General features: G+C 39.2%; 1 protein-coding gene across 2 annotated transcripts in view; it reads right to left on the bottom strand.

Moving 5' to 3' along the window:
• LOC132392808 (disco-interacting protein 2 homolog A-like) overlaps positions 1-20,806 on the bottom strand; it is a 264,557-nt gene that overhangs the window by 194,653 nt on the left and 49,098 nt on the right. The window contains exon 1 of one of the 2 annotated variants that reach the window (XM_059967205.1): positions 5,980-6,069. The exons of the other annotated variant lie outside the window; for it this stretch is intronic. Coding sequence (XP_059823188.1) covers positions 5,980-6,043 — 64 coding nt within the window. The 5' untranslated portion in view covers positions 6,044-6,069. Of the gene's footprint in view, positions 1-5,979; positions 6,070-20,806 lie in introns of those variants that run through there. 2 annotated transcript variants of the gene reach the window in all.

Raw genomic sequence — 20,806 nt, 5'->3', positions numbered from 1 at the left:
TCCTTTGCCCCACATGGGCTTCTTTATACCTTCCTTATTTCTTCAGTTTTTTCAATAATGCTGGAGAAATCTTTGTGGCATTGAAAAAACCTCAGGAATAGAGTTTAATCTTTATTGTATGATTAGTGAATTATTAAAAGTCTTGCTTACAAGTGTTGTATTTCAGTTTGTTGATTGAGTAATACTAATTTTATAACTAATACTTCCTTCTGCAAGGCCTTATTAAATGCACAATTAACATTAGTTAGCCATGACCTATCTTTCACAAACCCATGCTGACTGATCAGCTTGCTCTTTCCAAAGCTCAAATCACTAAATTTCTGATAGTTCCCAGAAATGTACCCACCAAAGGCTAAAGTTATGCAACATTAGTTTCCCTGCTCGGCACCCCATCTTGTCTCAAATATAAGCAACAGGCAAAATTTTTCTGCAGCCAGAATTCCAACCTCGTTTATTTTGTTAACCTTTTGAATCATGTCTTACTTTACCAAACAAAAATTGCTTTTTCTGAACAAGTATTTATTACTCATGTTACTTTTATTTAATTCCTCCCTTGATTTGGGATTCTCATACCACCTTACTTTTCCTCTTTGAAGAAAGTTCCCCAAAAGAAATGATGCCACAAATGGAAGCTGCTCAAGGATGACTAATGCTTGCAACAACTATTATACCTGACAGCTTTCACAAAAAGAACTTGGACAATGCAAGATACCTGAATCTGTTGGCCAAATCCGTTGCCATTTCCTGACTGTACTCCACAGAGTATAACAGTGGGTGCCCACACATTTGTCAGAATAATCTGGCTCCTACTGAGGATATTCCACTCAGGGGTTCCCAACCTGGGATCATGGACCCCTTGCTTAATACTATCGGTCCATTGCATAAAAAAAGATCAGAAACTCTTGCGAGATAACCTTGGGGCATTTGCAATACCATTCTTTTGAGAAGAGATTGTACAGCAGCAAGTATGAAAGGCAACTCAATTTCATAATTACTTTTTTGCTAAAATGTATTCTTTTCTCTTTTTTGTATTTTTTAATTTTCAGTTTAAGTTCTTCAATGCTTTAAAAAGAAAGGAAAACAAAACTGAAAGCTAAGTCAATATGAAGCTGGATAGCTTTAACAACTGTCAAACGTGTCTGCGGCCATTTTGCAGGAGGGCATTCTTCTAGCCCAATCACATGACTACATTACATCATGCAAGGCCCTGATACCATAACCACAGGTCCTCTCTGAATGGGATGAGAACATTAACAAGGAAATCCAGCTTTATAGAAAAGGAAGACAGCAGTACAATTGTGTATCTTAGATACAGCACGTTCCAAAGCATTTTTTTTCAAGTTACAGAATTAGCTTTAACATTTGGCAATGTGAAAATTATGGTGAGGAACTTCAAGTGTAATATCGTTAGTCATTCAACAGAATAATACTTTAGTTTTACATTATGAACACTTCAATGTAGTACTAATTGTACAATGTACCAAGCTGCCGTCTACTTACAGGTAACTAAAATAACCGAAAATTATTTGACAGCCAAAATTATCCCCTGCAAATTTCTTGATCTCCAATTAGCCTTCCAATACTATTTAACATGAACGTATAAATGTAAATATCTTCCTTCTTTCCAAAGACAAAGCAACTCATTTCACCTTGCATCATTGAAAGGTAAAGCTTTAAAACTATACTAAGTAATTATTTCATTATAGAGTAATTAGCTGGTCAATCTGAACAAAGCTGGTCACTGAAGGGAAAGTTTTAAAGGAAGTTCTGACAAGCCTCATGCATTCCACTGACAAACACAGAAGGAACTTTAGTTCACAATATTTGAACTAGCAATTACTCACAGACCAGACTAACAACAGATGTTGCCAAGCAACTATTTGCTATGGAGATTTTAAAAGCAACCCTTATAAGGATCTCCTTTCATTGCCAGAATTGGCAGGATCATTCTCTTCAAGCGAGTTACAAATTATTACAATACATTTCTACTTTGTCATGACCGAAAGATGCCCTTATTTTAATGTCAATCTCTTTACTTGATGGCACGAGATTCACTGCTTGTATCCTTCACAAGACAAAGGATTTAAACTTTTCTACAGAAATGGACACATCACTTATGAGTCTGGGAAAAAAAAGCAAACCCACATTTTAACATCCCTGTTACAGCCTTTCCTTCCAGTTCTATTTCCGTATTGTAAAGCCAAATGGAATTTCCTTTGCATATACTCAGCAATGAAGTAATGTGCTGAATAGTATGGTGAAGAATGAAATTAACTTCAATCAGTGCACCTGAACATATGCCAATTACTTTATCAAAAATCAGAATAACATTTATTATCACTAAAAATAAATGTCGTAAAATCCGTTGTTATGCAGCACCAATGCAGTGCAAGGCAAAATTTACTGCAATTCATAAAAAAAAGTGCAAAAGAGAATTAACGAGATGGTGTTCATAGGTCATGGACCATTCAGAAATCTGATGGCAGATGGGAAGAAGCTCCCTTTCCTGAAGTCCACAATCAATTCCTCAGTCTTGATGATGTTGAATATGAGGTTGTTGTTGTGACACCACTCAACCAGCTGATCCATCTCACTCCTGCACGTCTCCTGACCTCCATTTGAGATTCCATCATTATCATCAGTGAATTTATCAATGGTGTTTGAGCTGTGCCTCACCACACAGTCACAAGTGTACAGACAATAAAGCAGTGGACGAAGCAAGTATCCTTGAGGTGCACCTGTGTTGATTGTAAGTGTGGATGAAATCCTATTACAGATCCACACTTCTCCCAAAAAAGAAGCTGAACAGTTGCAGAGGAAAAGATATAGAGGCACTGGTTCTGAAACTTGTTGATAAATACAGAGTAGGTGATAGTGTTGAATGCTGAGCTGTAATCGATATACAGCAGCCTGACGCATGTGGAGAACCAGTGAGATTCAATCCACTATAGACCTGTTGTGGTGGTATGTGAATTGCAGCGAGTGCAAGTCCTTGCTCAGGCAGGAGTTAATTCCAGCCATAATCAACCTCATAAAGCACTTCATCACAGTAGGTGCAAGTTCTATAAGGCAACAGTCATTGAGGCAGTTCACCCTGCTCTTCTATGACTGATGCCCTTTTGAAGCAACTGGGAACCGCTGACTCCAGCAGTGAAAGGTTAAAATGTCCTTGCATACTGCAGTCAGTTTGGTTGGCACAAACTTTCATAACCCTACCAGGTACACTGTGATTGCCTGACACCACGCAAGAGCTCACCCTTCAAAGGATGTTCCAATGTTGGCCTCTAAAACAGAGAACACAGGAACGCCAGATGCTGTGAGGATTTTCACATGCATCTTGTTATTCTCCCTTTCAAGCATGCATAAAAGGCATTGAGTTTATTGGGAAGTGAAGCATCGCTGGCAATTATGCTTTTAGGTTTTGCCTTAGCGGAAGTGATGTCTTACAAACCCTGCCACAGCTGTTGTGCATTTGAATGTCTCTAATTTTGCAGAGATTTGCCTTTTCATAATCATGATGGCCAGTAAGTTGCACCATCTCTTCATACAAAGTTTGTTGTACATGTAGTCAACCTAAGTATGGTTGCTTGTAATTTCCTTTAGAGAATTCACAATGACTTTAGTAGATCAATTTAAGACAACTCGAGAAATGCGTTTGATTTACTATCATTCAGGTAACATAGCCAAAACAAAGAGCAAGATCTATGTCAGAAAGGCAGTGACTGAAAAGAGCAAATCATGCTGTGCATGAATTTCACTTTAGAGTAGTGAGAGCAAGATCTATGCAAGAGCAGGGACCATTTCAAAGCACAAGTCTCGTGTGTGAATTCACTTCGGCCAAGGTCCCAGAGACAACTTTGGAGCAGCCACTGCGTGAGTGAGCCAGTGTTGGAGTCTGAGACATTTTTTTGGAGCCGATGGCACAAGTGAGTAACAGATAAGAACAGGGAAGGCTTTATAGTTAACTATAATGATACTAAATGACAACAAATGAAATAAAATAGGGATACAGGTTCAGGTGATGCGTGGTAGTTGTACGATGTAGAAGCTGCTGGATGTCATTGTAACCACATCTGCAGCAAGCAGATTTGCTTGAGGAACTTAGGCTCAAAGTTGATGACCTGGAATATGAATTTCAAACACCTTCATGCATCATGGAGGGGAGAGGTTATCTGTACACTGTTCAAAAGGGAGTCATATCCATTAGATTAACTGCTTCAAATTCAGTCTATGGCCAGAGTCAAGAGTGTGTGACTATTGGTGAGGCAGTTAGAGTGAACCAAGAGGTAGTGCTGGAGGAGCCTCAAGTTTGCCCAAAAGGTCTATATTACTGCTTCCTGTGAGGATGAGAGTGGGGGAAGTTGGAAAGATGAGCAAACCATGGCACCATGGTTCAGGGAGTTATTTAAGAGAGGGGATGGGGAAGAGAGCAGGAATGTAGTGATAATTAGGAATGGTAAAGTCAGGGAATTCTCTGTCGCAAGCTGTATTGTCTGCCTGATGCCCTGGTTCAGTTACCTCATCTGACCTGTAGAGTAATTTGGAATGGGAGGGGAAGTTCCAGTTGTGGTGGTCCATGTGGGTACCAACAATGTAGGAAGAATGAGGAAAGAGGTTGCACTGAAGGAATTTGAGCAGCTAAGGACTAATTTAAAATGCGAAACCAAATAATTGCTGGATTGTTTACTGAACCATATGCAAATTAGCACAGGGTTAAAAGATCAGTGAGCTAAATGAGTGACTCAAAGATTGGTGTGGAATAAGTGGCTTTGGATTTGTGGGATGTTGGCACTAGTACTGGGAAAGAGAGAGCAGTTCCAATGGTTCAGGATCCACCAGAACCATGTTGTACCCAGGGAGTGGCAAATAACATAATTGGGCCATGGATAGGGCTTTAAGCTAAATAGAAGGGATTCAAACAGCTTGGAAAAGTGTGGACAAAGTAAAAGTGAAGGAGATTACAACAGAGGTTACTGAAGTTTCCAGAATGAAGAACAAACATACAAAATGCAGGAGGAACTCAGCAGGTCATACAGCATCTAAGGAAAGGAATATGAGGACCCTGACAAAAGGTCTTGGCCCAAAATCTTGGCTGTTTATTCCTTTCCATAGATGCTCCCTGACCTGCTGAGATCCTCCTGCACTATGTATGTGTTACTCTGGATTTCCAGTATCTGTAGATGCTCGTGTTAAAGAATAAACAAAGTTTAGAAAGAGATAATTTAATTTCAGACAACAGGAGACAAAATTAAGAAGCAGAGTGGTGAAGAACAAGACTGAAGATATTTAAATGCACACAGTATACCTCAGGTGATGATCTTGTAGCACGGTTATAAATTGGTAGTACAGTCGGCCCTCCTTATCCACAGGTTCCGCGTGCGCGGATTCAACCAACCGTGGATAGGGAAAACTTGGAAGTTCTCTCTCTAGCACTCGTTGTTTGAGCATGTACAGACTTTTTTTTCTTGTCATTATTCCTTAAACAATACAGTATAACAACTATTCACATAGCATTTACATTGTATTAAGTATTATAAGTAATCTAGAGATGATTTAAAGTATACGGGAGGATGTGCGAGGTTACCACGGATCAGGATCAGAAAAAAACCCTTAAGTTCTCTCTCCAGCACTCTTCGTTTGAGCATATACAGACTTCTTTCTTGTCATCATTCCCTAAACAATACAGTATAACTACTATTTAAATAGCATTTACATTGTATGAGGTGCTAGAAGTAATCTACAGATGATTTAAAGTACAGGTAGTCTTTAAGTCGAATTTGTACGTAAGTTGGAACAGATACATCCGGTATTATTTAGCGTCAGTCAAACGTTTGTCTTAGTATATACTTTACCTTTCTATGCATATAAAACACTTAAGAAATGTATGTATTTCAATAATTAAACCACTGCGTTGCTTAATAATAATTGTAGCTTTCATCGGGGCAGGGCCTTTCACATGCTCCATTATTTTCACTTTACCCTTTAAAATTGTTCCGATCATTGACCGACTGTAGCCTGATGCTTTTCCAATGACCGATGGCATTTCATCTCTTTCTGATCACTTCATTATTTCCACTTCATTTTCAATCGTGATCATTTTCTGTCAACAGAACAGAAACACTGTGGATTCAGCAGCGGCAGCGGGTCCAGAGCTCCCCCAGGTCCTAAAGTCCACCAGCACTGAGACAGGTTAAATAAGGGACTTGAGCATCCACATTTTTTGGTATCAGCAGGGAGTCCCGGAACCAATCCTCCACGGATAAGGAGGGTCGACTGTATGCTGTTGTGGGCATCACTGAGTCATGGTTGAAAGAAGAACACAGCTCAACATCCAAAGATACACATCATATTGAAAGGACAAGCAGGTGTGCAGTGTGGATGTGGCTTTGTTGTGTAAAAAAAAAGAAATCAAATATATAAATCAGAAAATGTAGAATCCTTGTGGATTGAGTTCTAAAACTAAAAGGTTAAAATGACCCTAAATTGAGATATATGCAGGACACGGCATACAAATAACAACAGGATATAAGACAGGGCATGTAAAAAGGACAAGGTTAAGATGAAAATACGGGATTTCAATATATAGATAGGTAGATTTTAAAACACTTTGTGGTTGAGCCTACTAAGGAAAAGGCAATTCTAAATTAGGTGATGTGAAATGAATTAGATTTCATTGGTGTGCTTAAGGTAAAGGGACTCTTAGAAGGTAGTGATCCCAATATATAGAATTCACCCTGCAGTTTGAGAAAGAGAAGCTAAAATTGAATGCATCAGTACCACAGATGAGTAAAGAGAACTACAGAGGCACGAGAGAGGAGCTGGCCAAAGCTGATTAAAAGGGGACACTAGCAGTGATGATAGTAGAGCTTCTGGAAGTAATTGGGAGACATAAGATCAGTTCATCCCAAAGAAGCATTCTAAAAGGAAAGTGATAAACTAGGGCTGATGAGAGAAGTCAAAGACAGCATAAAAGCAAAACACAAGGCAAACAATATAGCAAAAGTTAATGGGAAGCTTTTAAAAGCTAACAAAAGGAAACTAAAAAAAACAATAAGGAGAGAAAAGATGGAACATGAAAGTAAGCTACCCAATAATATAAAAGAGGATACCAAAAGTTTTTTTAGATATATGAAGAGTAAACAAGTGAGTAGACAATAATTAAACCACTGTGTTGCTTAATAATAATTGGACATCGGACCACTAGAAAATTACACTGGAAGGGTAGTAATGGGGAACACAGAAATGGCAGAAGAATTTAAGTAGTATTTTGCATCATTCTTCACTATGGAAGATGTATCAGTAATACATCAGACACTGAGAGTGTTGGGGGCAGAAGTGAGAGTAGTTGCTAATACTAAGGAGAAGGTACTGGGAAACTAAAAGGTCTGAAGATAGATAAAGTCATCTGGACCAGATGGACTATGTCCCAGGGTTCTGAAAGAGGTAGCTGAAGAGACTGCCGAGGCATTAGCAATGATATTTCAAGAATCAACAATTCTGGTATAGTTCTGCTCTTTAAGAAGAGAGGAAAAAGGAAATTATCAGCCAGTTAACCTAACTTCAATGGTTAGCAAGTTGTTAGAGCCCATTATTAAGGATGAGGTTTCAGGGTTCTTGAAGGCACATGACAAAATAGGCTGAGTTCAGCATAGTTTCCTGAAGAGGAAATCTCACCTGACAAATCTGTTGGAATCCTTTGAGGAAATAACAGGCACAATAGACAAATGAGTGGGTGGATGTTATTTATATGGATTTTCAGAAGGCTTTTGACAAAGTGCTGTACATGCGGCTGCTTAATAAGAGCCAATGGTATTACAGGAAAGATAAGTTAGCATGGACAAAAGATTAGCTGACTGGCGGATGGCAAAGAGTGGGAATAAAGGAGGCCTTTTCTGGTTGGCTGCTGGTGACTAGTGGTGTTCTGCAGGGGCTGGCTTTGGATCTGCAACTCAGTAATGATCTGCATGATGGAATGGATGGCTATGTAACCAAGTTTTCCAAAGATACAAAGATAGATGGAAGGACAAGCAACGATGAAGAAGCAAGTAGTACGCAAAGGACCTGGACAGATTAGGAGAATGGGCAAAGAAGAGGCAGACAGAACACAATATAGAAGAATGTACAGTCATGTATTTTGGTAAAAGGAATAAACTGTTCTCCAAAAGGGAAGCAAATTCAGAAATTGGAGGTACAAAGGGACTTGGGAGCCCTACTGCCAGATTCCCTGAAGGTTAACTTGCAGGTTGAGTCGGTGGTAAGCAAGGCAAATGCAATGTTTGCATTCATTTCAAGATGACAAGAATATAAAAGCAAGGATGTAATATTGAGGTTTTATAAGGCATTGGTCAGATTGCACTTGGAGAATTGTGAGCAGCTTTGGGCCCCTTAACTAAGAAAGGATGTGCTGGCATTGGAGAGGGTCCAGAGAAAGTTCATAGGAATGATTCTGGGAATGAAAGGGTTAACAGGTGAGAAGCATTTGATGACTCAGTACCTGTACTCACTGGAGAAGGTAAACCTACCAAATACTGAAAGGCCTGGATAGAAGGCATGGAGAGTATGAATCTGGGACCAGATGGCACAGCCTCAGAAGGACAGCCTTTAGAAGCGATGAGGAGGAATTTCTTTAGCCAGAGGACAGTGAACCTGTGGAATTCATTGTCACAGGCGGCTGTGAGGGCTAAGTCATTGGTATATTTAAAGTGGATATTGATTTGCTCTTGGTTAGTCAGGGCATCAAAGGTTACAGGGGAGAATGGGGTTGATAAAGAAAATAAATCAGCCATGATCAAATGACAGAGCAGACTTGATGGACCAAATGGCATAATTCTATTCTTAGGTCATATGGTCTTAAAACCCTGCCTGCTCCCCAAGTATTTAAAAATATTACAGATACTTATCCCCAACATTTTGAACACTAATTGTCACTATCATCCACGCAATCATCATTTTGCATATTTGTGGATACTTGTATTTGTAACATTACAACAGTAATCATTTTGTTGGCTGTGAAGCAATCTGAGATGCCCTGAAAGAGGCTTAAAAGGTACTGCATAATTGCACTTTTCTTTGTCCTCATCTTTTAAAAAGGAATTGCAATATATCCACTTCAAATTTATGCACTTTGTCAAATGACAAAATGAGAACAAATGTCCTAATAAAGATAAAACTTTCAATATTCAACATAAAGACTTGAGTATTCCACAGGAAAAACAAAATGCTTCCATGTAAAAGGTAGGACAAATTCAATAACTTGCATTTCAAAAGTTCTCTTTAACATGATAAAGGCCTCCCAAGCATTCAATAAGATTAGTCACCTTGCTGAAAGAGACAATACTAAAAAAAATTACAAGCTTGTTCAGATGTAAATTGTATTGTGTTTTAAAAGGAAGAGAGAGGTAGAGAGAGAGGTTTGGAATGAAAATTGGAGTGCTTAATGGCTATATGACCATTGTACAGCTCATGGTAGGGAAATGAGTTCATCACAGGTTTTTCAGCTGGACTGACATTGAAGTCATGGAGAGACTGAACAAAACTTTTAAACACAGGAGATTCTGCAGATGCTGGAAATACACACAGAAAATGCTGGACTCAGCAGGTCTGTCCCAATGAAGGGCCTCAGCCTGAAATATCGACTGTTTATTCCTTTCCACAGATGCTACCTGACTTTGAGCTCCTACAGTATTTTGTGTGTGGTACACAAAAATTTTAATCTGTAGTATCTAGGAGAATCATGCAGCAGCAGGTCAGTGGGTCCAGAAGTAATTAATGAATGAGCAAGATAAACTCCAAGCTACAGTTTTAATTAGCTGAACAAAATGGTGGATGGGTAACAATTTGATCACATCTGGAGGGGACGAAGAACGGATCACATCTAATATTTTTGTGAAGGACCATACACAAGAAATTAAGAACGCGAGCAGATTATGAAGTTCAGTTACAGCTTCACTGGAGTGCACAATAGGCACACAGATCTCAATAGCCACATCTGTATCTACACAAAAGTGCAAGTTCAATAGGATTTGAATATTAAATTCTCGTTCAATCACACAAAGGAACATTTCCTACCTGACCAATCAAATTCATAGCAATTGAAATAGCATTCATTGCAGTCAAACTTGTCAATGATGTCAAGTTCACAACACAAACAAAACTGCCCTGATGTTACACTTCTAAGGTATGCCATTCCATATTTATGTGTAAGTAGTCTGGGCACATTCCTCAATATAATACATCTGCTTCTTTTGCAGGAGTGGCAATTATGAATATCTGAGCCAAACCGTTAACTATGGCAAAGAAAAGGAATGAAAACATGAAGCAAGCTAAATAAAAACACAAAATGCTGGCAGAACTCAGCAGGCCAGACAGCATCTATGGGAGGAGGTAGTGACGACGTTTCAGGCCGAAACCCTTCATCGGGAGTGAAGTAACATGGGATGGTCAAGGGGGGGGATAAGAAGTGGGAGGAGTGATATAGTGGAGAGCTAGGAAGTGATAGGTTGGAGGGAAATGAGCTAGGGGGAAGGTGGAGAATTATGGGAAATAAAAGAGAAAGAAAGGTAGGGCTGGGGGGAGATTATAGTGAGAGGGGAAAAAAAGAGAGAGAAAGAGGACCAGACTGAAATAATAGATAGGGATGGGGTAAGGGGGGGTGGGGGCAGGAGTATCAATGGAGGTCTGTGAGTTGGATGTTCATGCCGGCAGGTAGGAGGCTACCCAGGCGGGAGATTTTTAAAGAAAATAAATCAGCCATGATCAAATGACAGAGCAGACTTGATGGACCAAATGGCATAATTCTATTCTTAGGTCATCTTGATGGTAGAGGAGGGTAGCCTCCTAGATTTGGTCATTATGAAAATGACCGTACAAGAAGAAAGTGTAAACAGGCATGTGAGATGTCACAGAAAGAATTAAGGAAAGACAGAGGTAAAATTCACATTAAAAAATAATCAAATGCAAAGAATGACCCTCTGGAAAACACTGATTCATTGTTCATCAACACTGAGGCCCCTTTTCTAACCATCTCCCTACCAGTTCCAATGAATTATTTGTAGTTCTTCCAACTGAGTGTAATGTATTTGGTGCTCCGATGCAGCTTCCTCTGCAAAACTGAAGACAGAAATCTATTGGGTCTGTGGAAAGTCAACAGCATTTAGTGCTCTGAATGTGCTCTCCTCATTGCAGTCAAACTTGTCAATTATGTCAAATTCACAACATAAACAAAATTGCCTGGATGTTACACTTCCAAGGTACGCTATTCCACATTTATATGTAGGTAGCCTAGGAACATTCTTCAACATAATACATCTGCTTCATTTGCAGGAGTGGCAATTACGAATTTCTCAGCAAAATCAAGCATGGACTTGCAACCATTTGTATAACACTTGCAGATACCTGCATGGGCCATCTTCTGACCTCTTGGCCCAAGCCATTTCAACTCTCCTTCTATATACTAATCTGTCAGTTCTCAGCCTTCTCCACTGCCAGGATGACATTAAACACAAACTAGAAGAACAGCAACTCGTGTTCTAACTGAGTAGCCTACAACTGCAAATTTCAAGTTGTGTGAATATTCACTGTCATGGGCCGGGGGCCTTCCTTTTTTTGCCAAGCTCAATTTTCTAAACACAAGCAACTGACACCTTTAAAGATCAAAATGTTGTTTATGAGCAAATTAAACTTGCAACTTTTTTTTGTTTTGCTTCTTGTCGTAAACAGGAGACAGTCTTTGTTCTTAATGAAATTGGCAAGCACTAATCAGTCTGCAGTTAAAAAGACAGCTTTGCAAATAACACCCTCTACAGAGTTACAGACTTGCTAACTCACAGCACCTGGGCTAACTGCTCAGAAGGTGCAGAACAAAACAATAGGTTATTACATTTTGCTTATTTCAAACTAGACAATGTTGATTAAGTTATTTAGTTTAAGGAAGCTTGCAAACCTGATTGATATTATTGTTTAGCATATAAATAGCTGAACTGTTTATAGTTGCAAGACTTATGTATTCATTGAATCAGCTCAACAGCATAAATTTTTGGTACATGGGAACTCTGTGTCCAGAAGCTTTTAGACCACGTATTAAAAAGTATACCATATATGTGAAGCCACAGAAGCGGCAAGGAAACAGTACAAATTTAGCAAGCAGTCTAGCTTATTAGAAATGGTTAAGGAACATCAAGAAGAATGACAGAAACACGGGGTGAACTAGAATCCATTCCTCTTACTACAACATATGACTGGTTTGTCTGCGGCTCATGGGTATCTCTTTTTAGCTTATAGAACTTGTATCTGTGTTTTGGAAATCCTTTGTACTAGAAATGGTTTGGAATATGCAAATCTCTCATGAGATATAAAGCCTCTGAGCTTTAAATGTTGTTTGAATTTAAACTTGTATTACTAAAGATAAACTGTATTTAAACAACTTTGTTAGCTGCAAGTATCCCCTCCTTGGTAGGGAAGGGGGAACCACCACTTAAGTAATGGGTATTGACAGCGAAACTCTCCGAGAAGGATAATCAGGGAAGTTAACTAGTCTTTGAAGATTGAGTAGTTACAAAATAACCTCCCTTTAGTGAGGGTACCCATACCTATCAAAATCAGACAGGGCTTAAGGCCTTTGAGTTTAGAGTCTGGCTATCAACAAATCCAATACTGTACTATCACAAGGTAACCTGTATTCCCTACTTTTTCTCTCTCCTTCTGTCTCTTTACCCCTTCACATAGTTTCATTAACCTCCTCCATCTACCCCCTTCATCCCTCTCTTCCTGATTCCACTGATTACTTTCCTTATTTAATAGATTTGTCCCCAGTTTTTCTCCCCTTCTTACTCTATCCATCACCTCCCAGCCATTTCCTGAATCTACCCCAACCAAACTCCATCTGCCAATCGCCCTCCTCACCTGGTGTTTCTACAATCGCCTGCCAGCTCCCACCTCAATCCTCCCTCTCACCTCTTTATATTGGCCACCTTCCATGACACACTCAGCCCCGAATGCAGGGTCATGTCTCAAAATGCTGACCATTACTTCACTTCCACAGATGTTGCTCAATCTGCTGAGTTCCTTCAACAGGTTTGATTTTGCAACTGTTTTACTTTACTGAACAACTCTGTTCAATTTGCAAAGAAGGGCCTGAACTTAGGTGTCCAACACGTTAATTTCAAATTCACTCCCTGTGATTTTAACATTCCTTTTCTCACATTGTTCCAACAAAAACAAACTCGAGGAACAACATCTCCCATTCTATCTAGGCATACAACTGCTTGACAAACTCAACACCAGATTTATCAAATTCAGAAAATTAGCCATTCTGGTCTTATACAATCTCAATCCCAGAGGTCACTGATTCTTTTTCACCAGGTAATTTCAGGCCTTTTTCATCTCATCCGATTTTCACCACTCCCAGATATACCTTTACAATCCTCTTTCTGCAAATTTTGTCACCAATCTGGACATTCAATCTCTCTTGCCCTCACCTTACAGACTTCCACTTTTGCCATCTCTGCTACTTACCCCTCTCTCCAGTTCTGTACCTTTACATGGTTCTTGTGAAAGTGCATCAATCCACTTTTTTCTTTTACTCTGCCCCCCCCCCCAACATGTTATCTGGCTGGTTTGATTTATTTTCACCTAACAGCAGGATTTGTTCACCATTCCTTTGCTTCAATACATGCTATGGAACCACTGAGATTTTCTAGCAGCCTCTTCCCCCCCCCCCCCACCCCAAATTATGAAACCTGGTGTCCTCAATGATCTACTCTTTAACTCTTCCCTTTTCTAACTACACAATGCCCTTGGCCATCATCATCGAAACCAGGCATGGGCAAACTACGGCCCGGGGGCCATATGCGGCCTGTTAAACTTTTTAATCCAGCCCGCAGAACTTGATGAAATTATATTAATAAACCTTGTTAACGTTTTTCCCCTGCAATTCTGGCGTTTTCCCAATAGATGATGCACTCTATATACACTGACCTTTGTTGAGGTGCAGCGTATTACTCCACATTTGCGCTTTACTCTTTGTTCGGCTCGACCTATTTGTGTGAACAGGCGTTCAGCGTCATGAACATCAACAAAGCCAGCCACAGATCCAAGTTAACTGACCAACACCTCAGATCCATCCTGAGAATCGCCACAACAAAACTAAATCCAGACTTTGATGCGCTGGCTAAAAAAGGAGACCAACAACACTGTTCCCACTGAAATTAAAAATAAGTTTCTTCGTTGTGTTATGTAAAAAAATGCATTTGAAAATATTTTTTTCAATAAGCCTTACATGTTACATGTCATTTCTGTTAAGTGATGGACATGAGTAGTGCGCAGGTGCACATACGTTCTCAAAATAAAAAATGCACTCCGGATCAAATAACGCGCTCCGCATACTGGCGCGCTGTCACTGTTCTGTCCTTGTGCTGGTCGTTGTTGAGTTTTGGCACAGGGGACAATTGAATAAGAAGGAGCAGGACAAGTAGACCTGCATCTCCTACCATTTTTGAAATAAAGACAGTCAGGAGGAGAGTGATGATGATAATATCTTGAAGGATAACAGAATTTTCAGTGCTTTAAAATAATAACTGTTACTATTAAAAAAAGCTGTATTTTATTCATTTAATTTTCAGTGTTTTAAAAGTCATTTCAACAAATATCTAAATACCATGGGACTTCAAAGACAGATATTTTGTTGTAATGCATTTGTTCATTTTCAATTGAAATTAAAGCACATGTTTTCTACATATCCCATGATATTTTATTTTCTCTTATGAGGTGTATTACCAAAACACTCCGTCCATCTGCTCCTGGTCCGGCCCCCCTGTCAAATTTTAGAACCCTTTGTGGCCCACAAGTCAAAAAGTTTGCCCACCCCTGATCTAAACACAGTTAGTCAACAACATGCATCTTTCTCTCAATTTCTCTCTTGACCCACTATCATAAGTTTTCAAACTGCTTCCAGAAATTTCTCCTACTATTGGGAGAAACAAAATCTTTGTCTTTGGTTTCAAACAGAAACAAGCTAGAGACTCCATTTCTTTGCCTGTCATCTGATTAAAAATGGTTAATGCAACTATGCAAAACTGCATTTTTTAAAAATACTGAATCTAATTAAATCTTATATCTGAAGTTTAAAATAATAAAAACTATCAGAAAGTTTAATAGTTCATCTTGAGGATGATTTCAATAGAGTCTGCATACATTTTTATAAGGCACAAAGACCTGGCTTGGTACGCTGATCAATTCTGAGTTTAAAAAGATACTCTTCCCTCCATTTCTGTTCATTTCGCAGCTTGGCCATTGTCCTGCTTTAATCAATGTAGCCACTTATTTCACTAATCACCCATATCTGATCCAAATCATCTCACAATAACACTGCTTTCTGATAGTTTATGCAAAACTTACATTTTGGAAAAAAAACAAGCCCAAAAACATATGATATGGCTCAGGGAGAAATAGCTAGCAACTCCAGCAGGGCAAATGTTGTGAGAAACATATGTACTCACCATCAAGTAACCCAATTACATACTGATATGAGTACTGATATGATATGATACATTTGATATGAGACTTGCTAAATGCTTTCATCAAGTTCATTGGAACAGTTAGTTTTAACCACTTCTGGGAACTTAAACCTTCAGCCACAAGAGGAAGGAAAGGAGACACAAAAGCCCCAACATATGTTCCACTAACAATGAAGTACAGAAAAATATTTCTGTGAAGCCACAAACAAGCCATAAATTCCCCAGATTCAGATCATAATAATATATCAACAATAAATACTGTAGCTACTTAGCAAAATAGAGAATATAACCATTATATTTAATTAATTAATAGCATTGACCACAGAATACAAATATAAAGGAAATTATTGGTAACAGACAAAATGCTACCATTTTGAAATATTTTCATGAATGTACATTAACCACTGTATACAGCTTTAAGATTCATCAGGATACATTTTCCAAATGATAAAATCTTTACGCAATAGTAGCTCTATTAAAAGTTCAGGACCAAGTGCTCAAAAACTCAACTACCAATAGCATCGTATATACAGAACACAAGGAACCCAGATAACTTGGGCTATCTATTCTTATCTCAGATTGCAATATTGCCCAAAATATGTTGATGTACCAGAAATATCGTTATTTATTTGGAATGTGGTTACCCTTTCACAAACTAAGCTCTGCTATGTTGGAAATGATTCTGTTAACTTCCCCCACTTGCCTTCAGCAAATGCTGAAGTCCATCATTTAAGAACGTAACACACTCAAGTGACCGAAGAATTTTCAATAAGCAGTTCCTGAAATAAAAATTATTGTGATTTTTTTAGTTCACCCGGGTGGTGTAGTTTCGGAAGCATTGATACACAAGGATGAAATCAGTCAGAGGGGGAGAATTTAGACAATGAATCACTCAACAGCACGTGACCCTTCAGCTCACCACAGCTGTGCCAGCTTTTGGAGGGCAAAAGTCCTATAGTCTCCTCCCTGTAGTTCAGCAAAGTACTTTTCCCTCGTGTCTATTCTGTTCTTTCTCGAAAACCATGACTGAGTCAGATTCCAATGCCGGTAAGTTACAGGTACACTTTGAGGATGTCCCCTCAAATCTCCTTCACAACTTTTGCCCATCACTTAAAATCAATCCTTTGCTTAGATACATAGCAAACATTTAAACCAGTACATCTCTATCTCAATCTTCAATACTCCTAGAAAAAAAGAATCCAGCTATTTCAGTCAAAATTCACTGTTTCAAATCCTTGGTCATAAAATCCAAATCACATAGCATGGAAACAATTCTTCCATCCACCAGATCCACATTTGCAAACAAGTCTCCACTTAAAACTAGTCCCATTTTATCCACCTCATAAACCTTGTGAGAAGAAGACAAAGTAACTGGAGGAAACCCACACAAAGGTCAAATGTACAAAATCCACACCAGTGGTCAGGATAAATGTGGGACATTAGCTCTATCGGAGCTGACTTCAAAAGTTCAAAGTTTAAAGTAAAATTATCAGAGTATATACATATCACCACATACAAACCTGAGGTTCTTTTTCTGCAGGCATACTTAGCAAATCTATAGAACAGTAACTGTAAACAGGATCTGAAAACTGTAAACATCTAGAACTGTAAACCATAAACAAACTGTACAAATGCAGATATAAATAAATACCAATAAATAATAAGCATGAAATAACAAGATAAAAGAGTCTTCAAATGAATGCAGTTTATCCCATTTTGCTCAAGAGCCTGATGGTTGTGGGATAGTAACTGTTCTTGAACCTAGACGTGAGTCTTGGTGTACCTTCTACCTGATGGCTGCAATGAAAAGAGAGCATGGCCTGGATGGTGAGGATTTTGATGATGGATGCTGCTTTTCTACGGCAACATTTCATGTAGATGTGCTCAATGATTGGGAGGATTTTACCCATGATGTACTGGGCTGAATCCATCACCTTTCATAAGATTTCCCACTCAAAGGCATTGGTGTTCCCACACCAGGCCGCAATGCAGCCAGACAGCGCACTTTCTACACACAGCTGGATATGCTTGCCACGATTTCTAATGACACCCCAAATCTCCACAGACTACTGAGAAAATAGAGGTACTGCTGTGTTTTCTTCATAATTATATCTTTATGATGGGTCCAGGACAGGTCCTCTGAGATCGTAACACCCAGGAATTTAAAGCTACCTACCCTCTCTGCCTCTGATCCTCCGTTAACTACTGGCTCATGGAACTCTGGTTTCTCTCTAAATCAGTTCCTTGGTCTTAATGACATTGAGTGATAAGTTGTTGTTATTACACCACTCAGCCAAATTTTCAATCTCCCTGTTGTCTGCTGATTCATCACCATCTTTGTCCACAACAGTGGTGTTATTAACAAATCTGTATATGGTGTTGAAACTGTACTTAGCCATACAGTCATAGGTGTAAAGCAAGTAGAGCAGGGGGCTAAGCACAAGTACCTGTGATGCTCCTGTGCTAATGGAGATTGTGGAAGGGATGTTTATGTCAATCCAGACTGACTGGGACCTGCAAGTGAAAAAATCCAGGATCTAATTGCACAAGGGGGTATTTAGGCCTAGGAATTTACTGATCAACTTAGAGAGGATGATAGTGTTAAATGTCAAGCTGTAATCAATAAACAGCATCCTGATGCTTGCATCTTTGCTGTCCAGATGTTCCAGGGTTGTGTGAATAGCCAATGAGATGGCATCTGCTGTGGACCTGTTGCTTCCACAGGCAAACTGAAGCAAATCAAGTTGCCATTCAGACAGGAGCTTCAACACCAACCTCTCAAAAACACCTTCATCACTGTGAATGTAAGTGCCACTGGGTGAAAGTCATTTAGACAGGTTACCACACTCTTCTTGGGCACTGATACAATTGAAGCCTAGTACAGAGCTTCCAATACACAGAATCACAACAAGCTGCAAAGGGTTGTAAACTCTGCCAGCTTCATCACTGACACAACACTCCCCACCAGTGAAGATAACTTCAAGAGGCAGGGCCCCAAAAAGGTGGCACCAATCATTAAGAACACTTACCATAACAGGTTATGCACTCTTTTATTACTAACATCAGGGGGAAGCACAGGAATCTGAAGACCCACACTCAACACCATCTTGCTATCTGTCACGAGATTTCCAAGTGGTCCATGAATTCATGTTTGCTACTTCATTATTCCTTTTTGTTTTGCCCTATTCTTTCTTGTAAGCTTAGACAGTATCTTTGCACTCTACTGATGATACTAAGCAAATTGCACATCATGTCAATGATAATAAATCTGATTCTGAAAAGACTCCGAGGATTTTGCCAGGACTAGACCACTTGAGTCATGGAGGTTGGTCAGGCAAGATCTTTATTCCGTTGAACGCAGGAGAATGATAGGTGGCCCTATAAAAATGTTCAAAATTACGAGTGGCATAGATGAAGTGAATGGTAATGGTCTTTTCCCAGGGCAGGGGAGACCAAAACTGGGGGTCACAGCTTGAGGGTGAAAAGTATAAAATTTAAAAGGGACCTGAGGGGAAACCCCTTCATAAGGGAGGGTGGAAAGTATATGGAATGTACTGCTAGAAGAGGTAGTTGAGACAGGTACAATACATCATTTAAGAACCAGTTGGACAGATGCACTGAGGGCTAGGCTTAGTAGGGTATAGGCCGAATGCAGAAATCTGGGTGGGCACTATGGTCAACATGGACTCATTGGTCTAAAGGGCCGTATTGCATTGCTTTATGACTCGATTCTTGAATAATCTCTTTGATCTTATAGTCTATACCTCAGCTAACAAAGTAAAACATACCTTATATAGTGATCAGATTTCATTGGCCTACCTGCACCTATAACAACCTTGTAAATACAGTCAGCTCCCCGATTTGGCACACTTCTCTGCATCCAGTCATTTTGCTGTATATTCCTTGCTACATTCTAAATACTTTTCATTTTTCTAGATTAATTTCCGTTTACCGCTTTTCTGCCCAACTTCCAGACCATCTTAGTCTTCTTGCAGTTTAAAGATTCCTTGGGCAATTTACCATCTATATCATTTTCAACATGCCCCTGCATTTAGATCATTGCTGTATACAGCAAAAAAGCTGCAGAAGGGAGTGTTGTTGCTATACTAAGGAGACCGAGATTGAGACCTTTCAGCTTCCCAAGGTAGATTAAGTCACCTGGACCAGATAGTTTACACCCCAGGGTGCTGAAAGAAGTAGCTGAAGAGACCGTGGAGTTATTAGTAATGTGGAGGATTCTTTCAAGAATCATTAGATTCTGGAATGGTTCCAGAGGACTGAAAAATCAATAATGCCACTCCACTCTTTTAAGAAGGGAGGGAAGCAAAAAACAAAAAATTATAGGGCAGTTAACCTTGGAGTGGTTGGTAAGATGTTGGAAGAGGATAAGGTTTTGGATACTTGAAGGCCAAAGTCACCATGGTTTCCTTAAGGTGAAATCTGTTGGAATTCTTTGAGGAAATAACAAGCAGGATAGACAAAGGAGAACCTGTGGATGTTATTTACTTGGATTTTCAGAAGGCCTTTGACAAGGTACCACACACGAGTCTGTTAAATAAGATAAGATCCTATGGTGGTACAGGACAGATACTGGCACAAACAGAAGATTAGCTGACTGGCACAGGCAAAGAGTCGGAATAAAGGGGTCATTTTCCAGTTGGCTTGTATCTGCTACATTTCACATTATAACAACTTTGAAACAGCCCAGTAAGAATAGCCACATAATCTGAATTATGATTCAATGTAATATCGACATCTTGCAGGCAAACTGCTCCTGCCTCCTCCAGATACTTTGAACTAGATTTTACCAACACCTAAGATACAACTGAAATGCCTGACTACCAGCAGCATTTCAAACACAAGCAAGTATAGCACAGAGAAGGAAGGGATAACTAGAGAGTTAACTGCACACTGGTAATCATTGTCTCCTTATGTACTCTTCCCCTCCTCCTGTCCTGCTTCCCCTTCCACAACAACTATTTTGATGTTATATGATTTGTTATATTATTTTGCAATAGGTTTCTTGCATACTATTTCTTAGAGATTTTGAACAGAACCAACATTGTAAATTACTTTGGCTGTTCATACTTTTGAAAGTATGGAGTATCACTTGGAACATAAATTTTATATTGTATTAGACATTTTCATCATTTTTGTAAAATTGGAGCTCCAAACATTACCTCTAATTTAATAAAACAGTCCAAACCTGATATCAGAAAGCCTGTTTATTCAAGATCACCTGATTTTTTTAAACAAACAAAAAACGGTGATTCAATTTTTAAATGTTAAGAAGA

The sequence above is a fragment of the Hypanus sabinus genome, chromosome 4 (genome assembly GCF_030144855.1).
Source record: "Hypanus sabinus isolate sHypSab1 chromosome 4, sHypSab1.hap1, whole genome shotgun sequence".
In the NCBI taxonomy this organism is placed as follows: Eukaryota; Metazoa; Chordata; class Chondrichthyes; order Myliobatiformes; family Dasyatidae; genus Hypanus; species Hypanus sabinus.
Note: the sequence above shows the minus strand (reverse complement) of the source record. Positions and strands in the feature narration are given on the sequence as shown.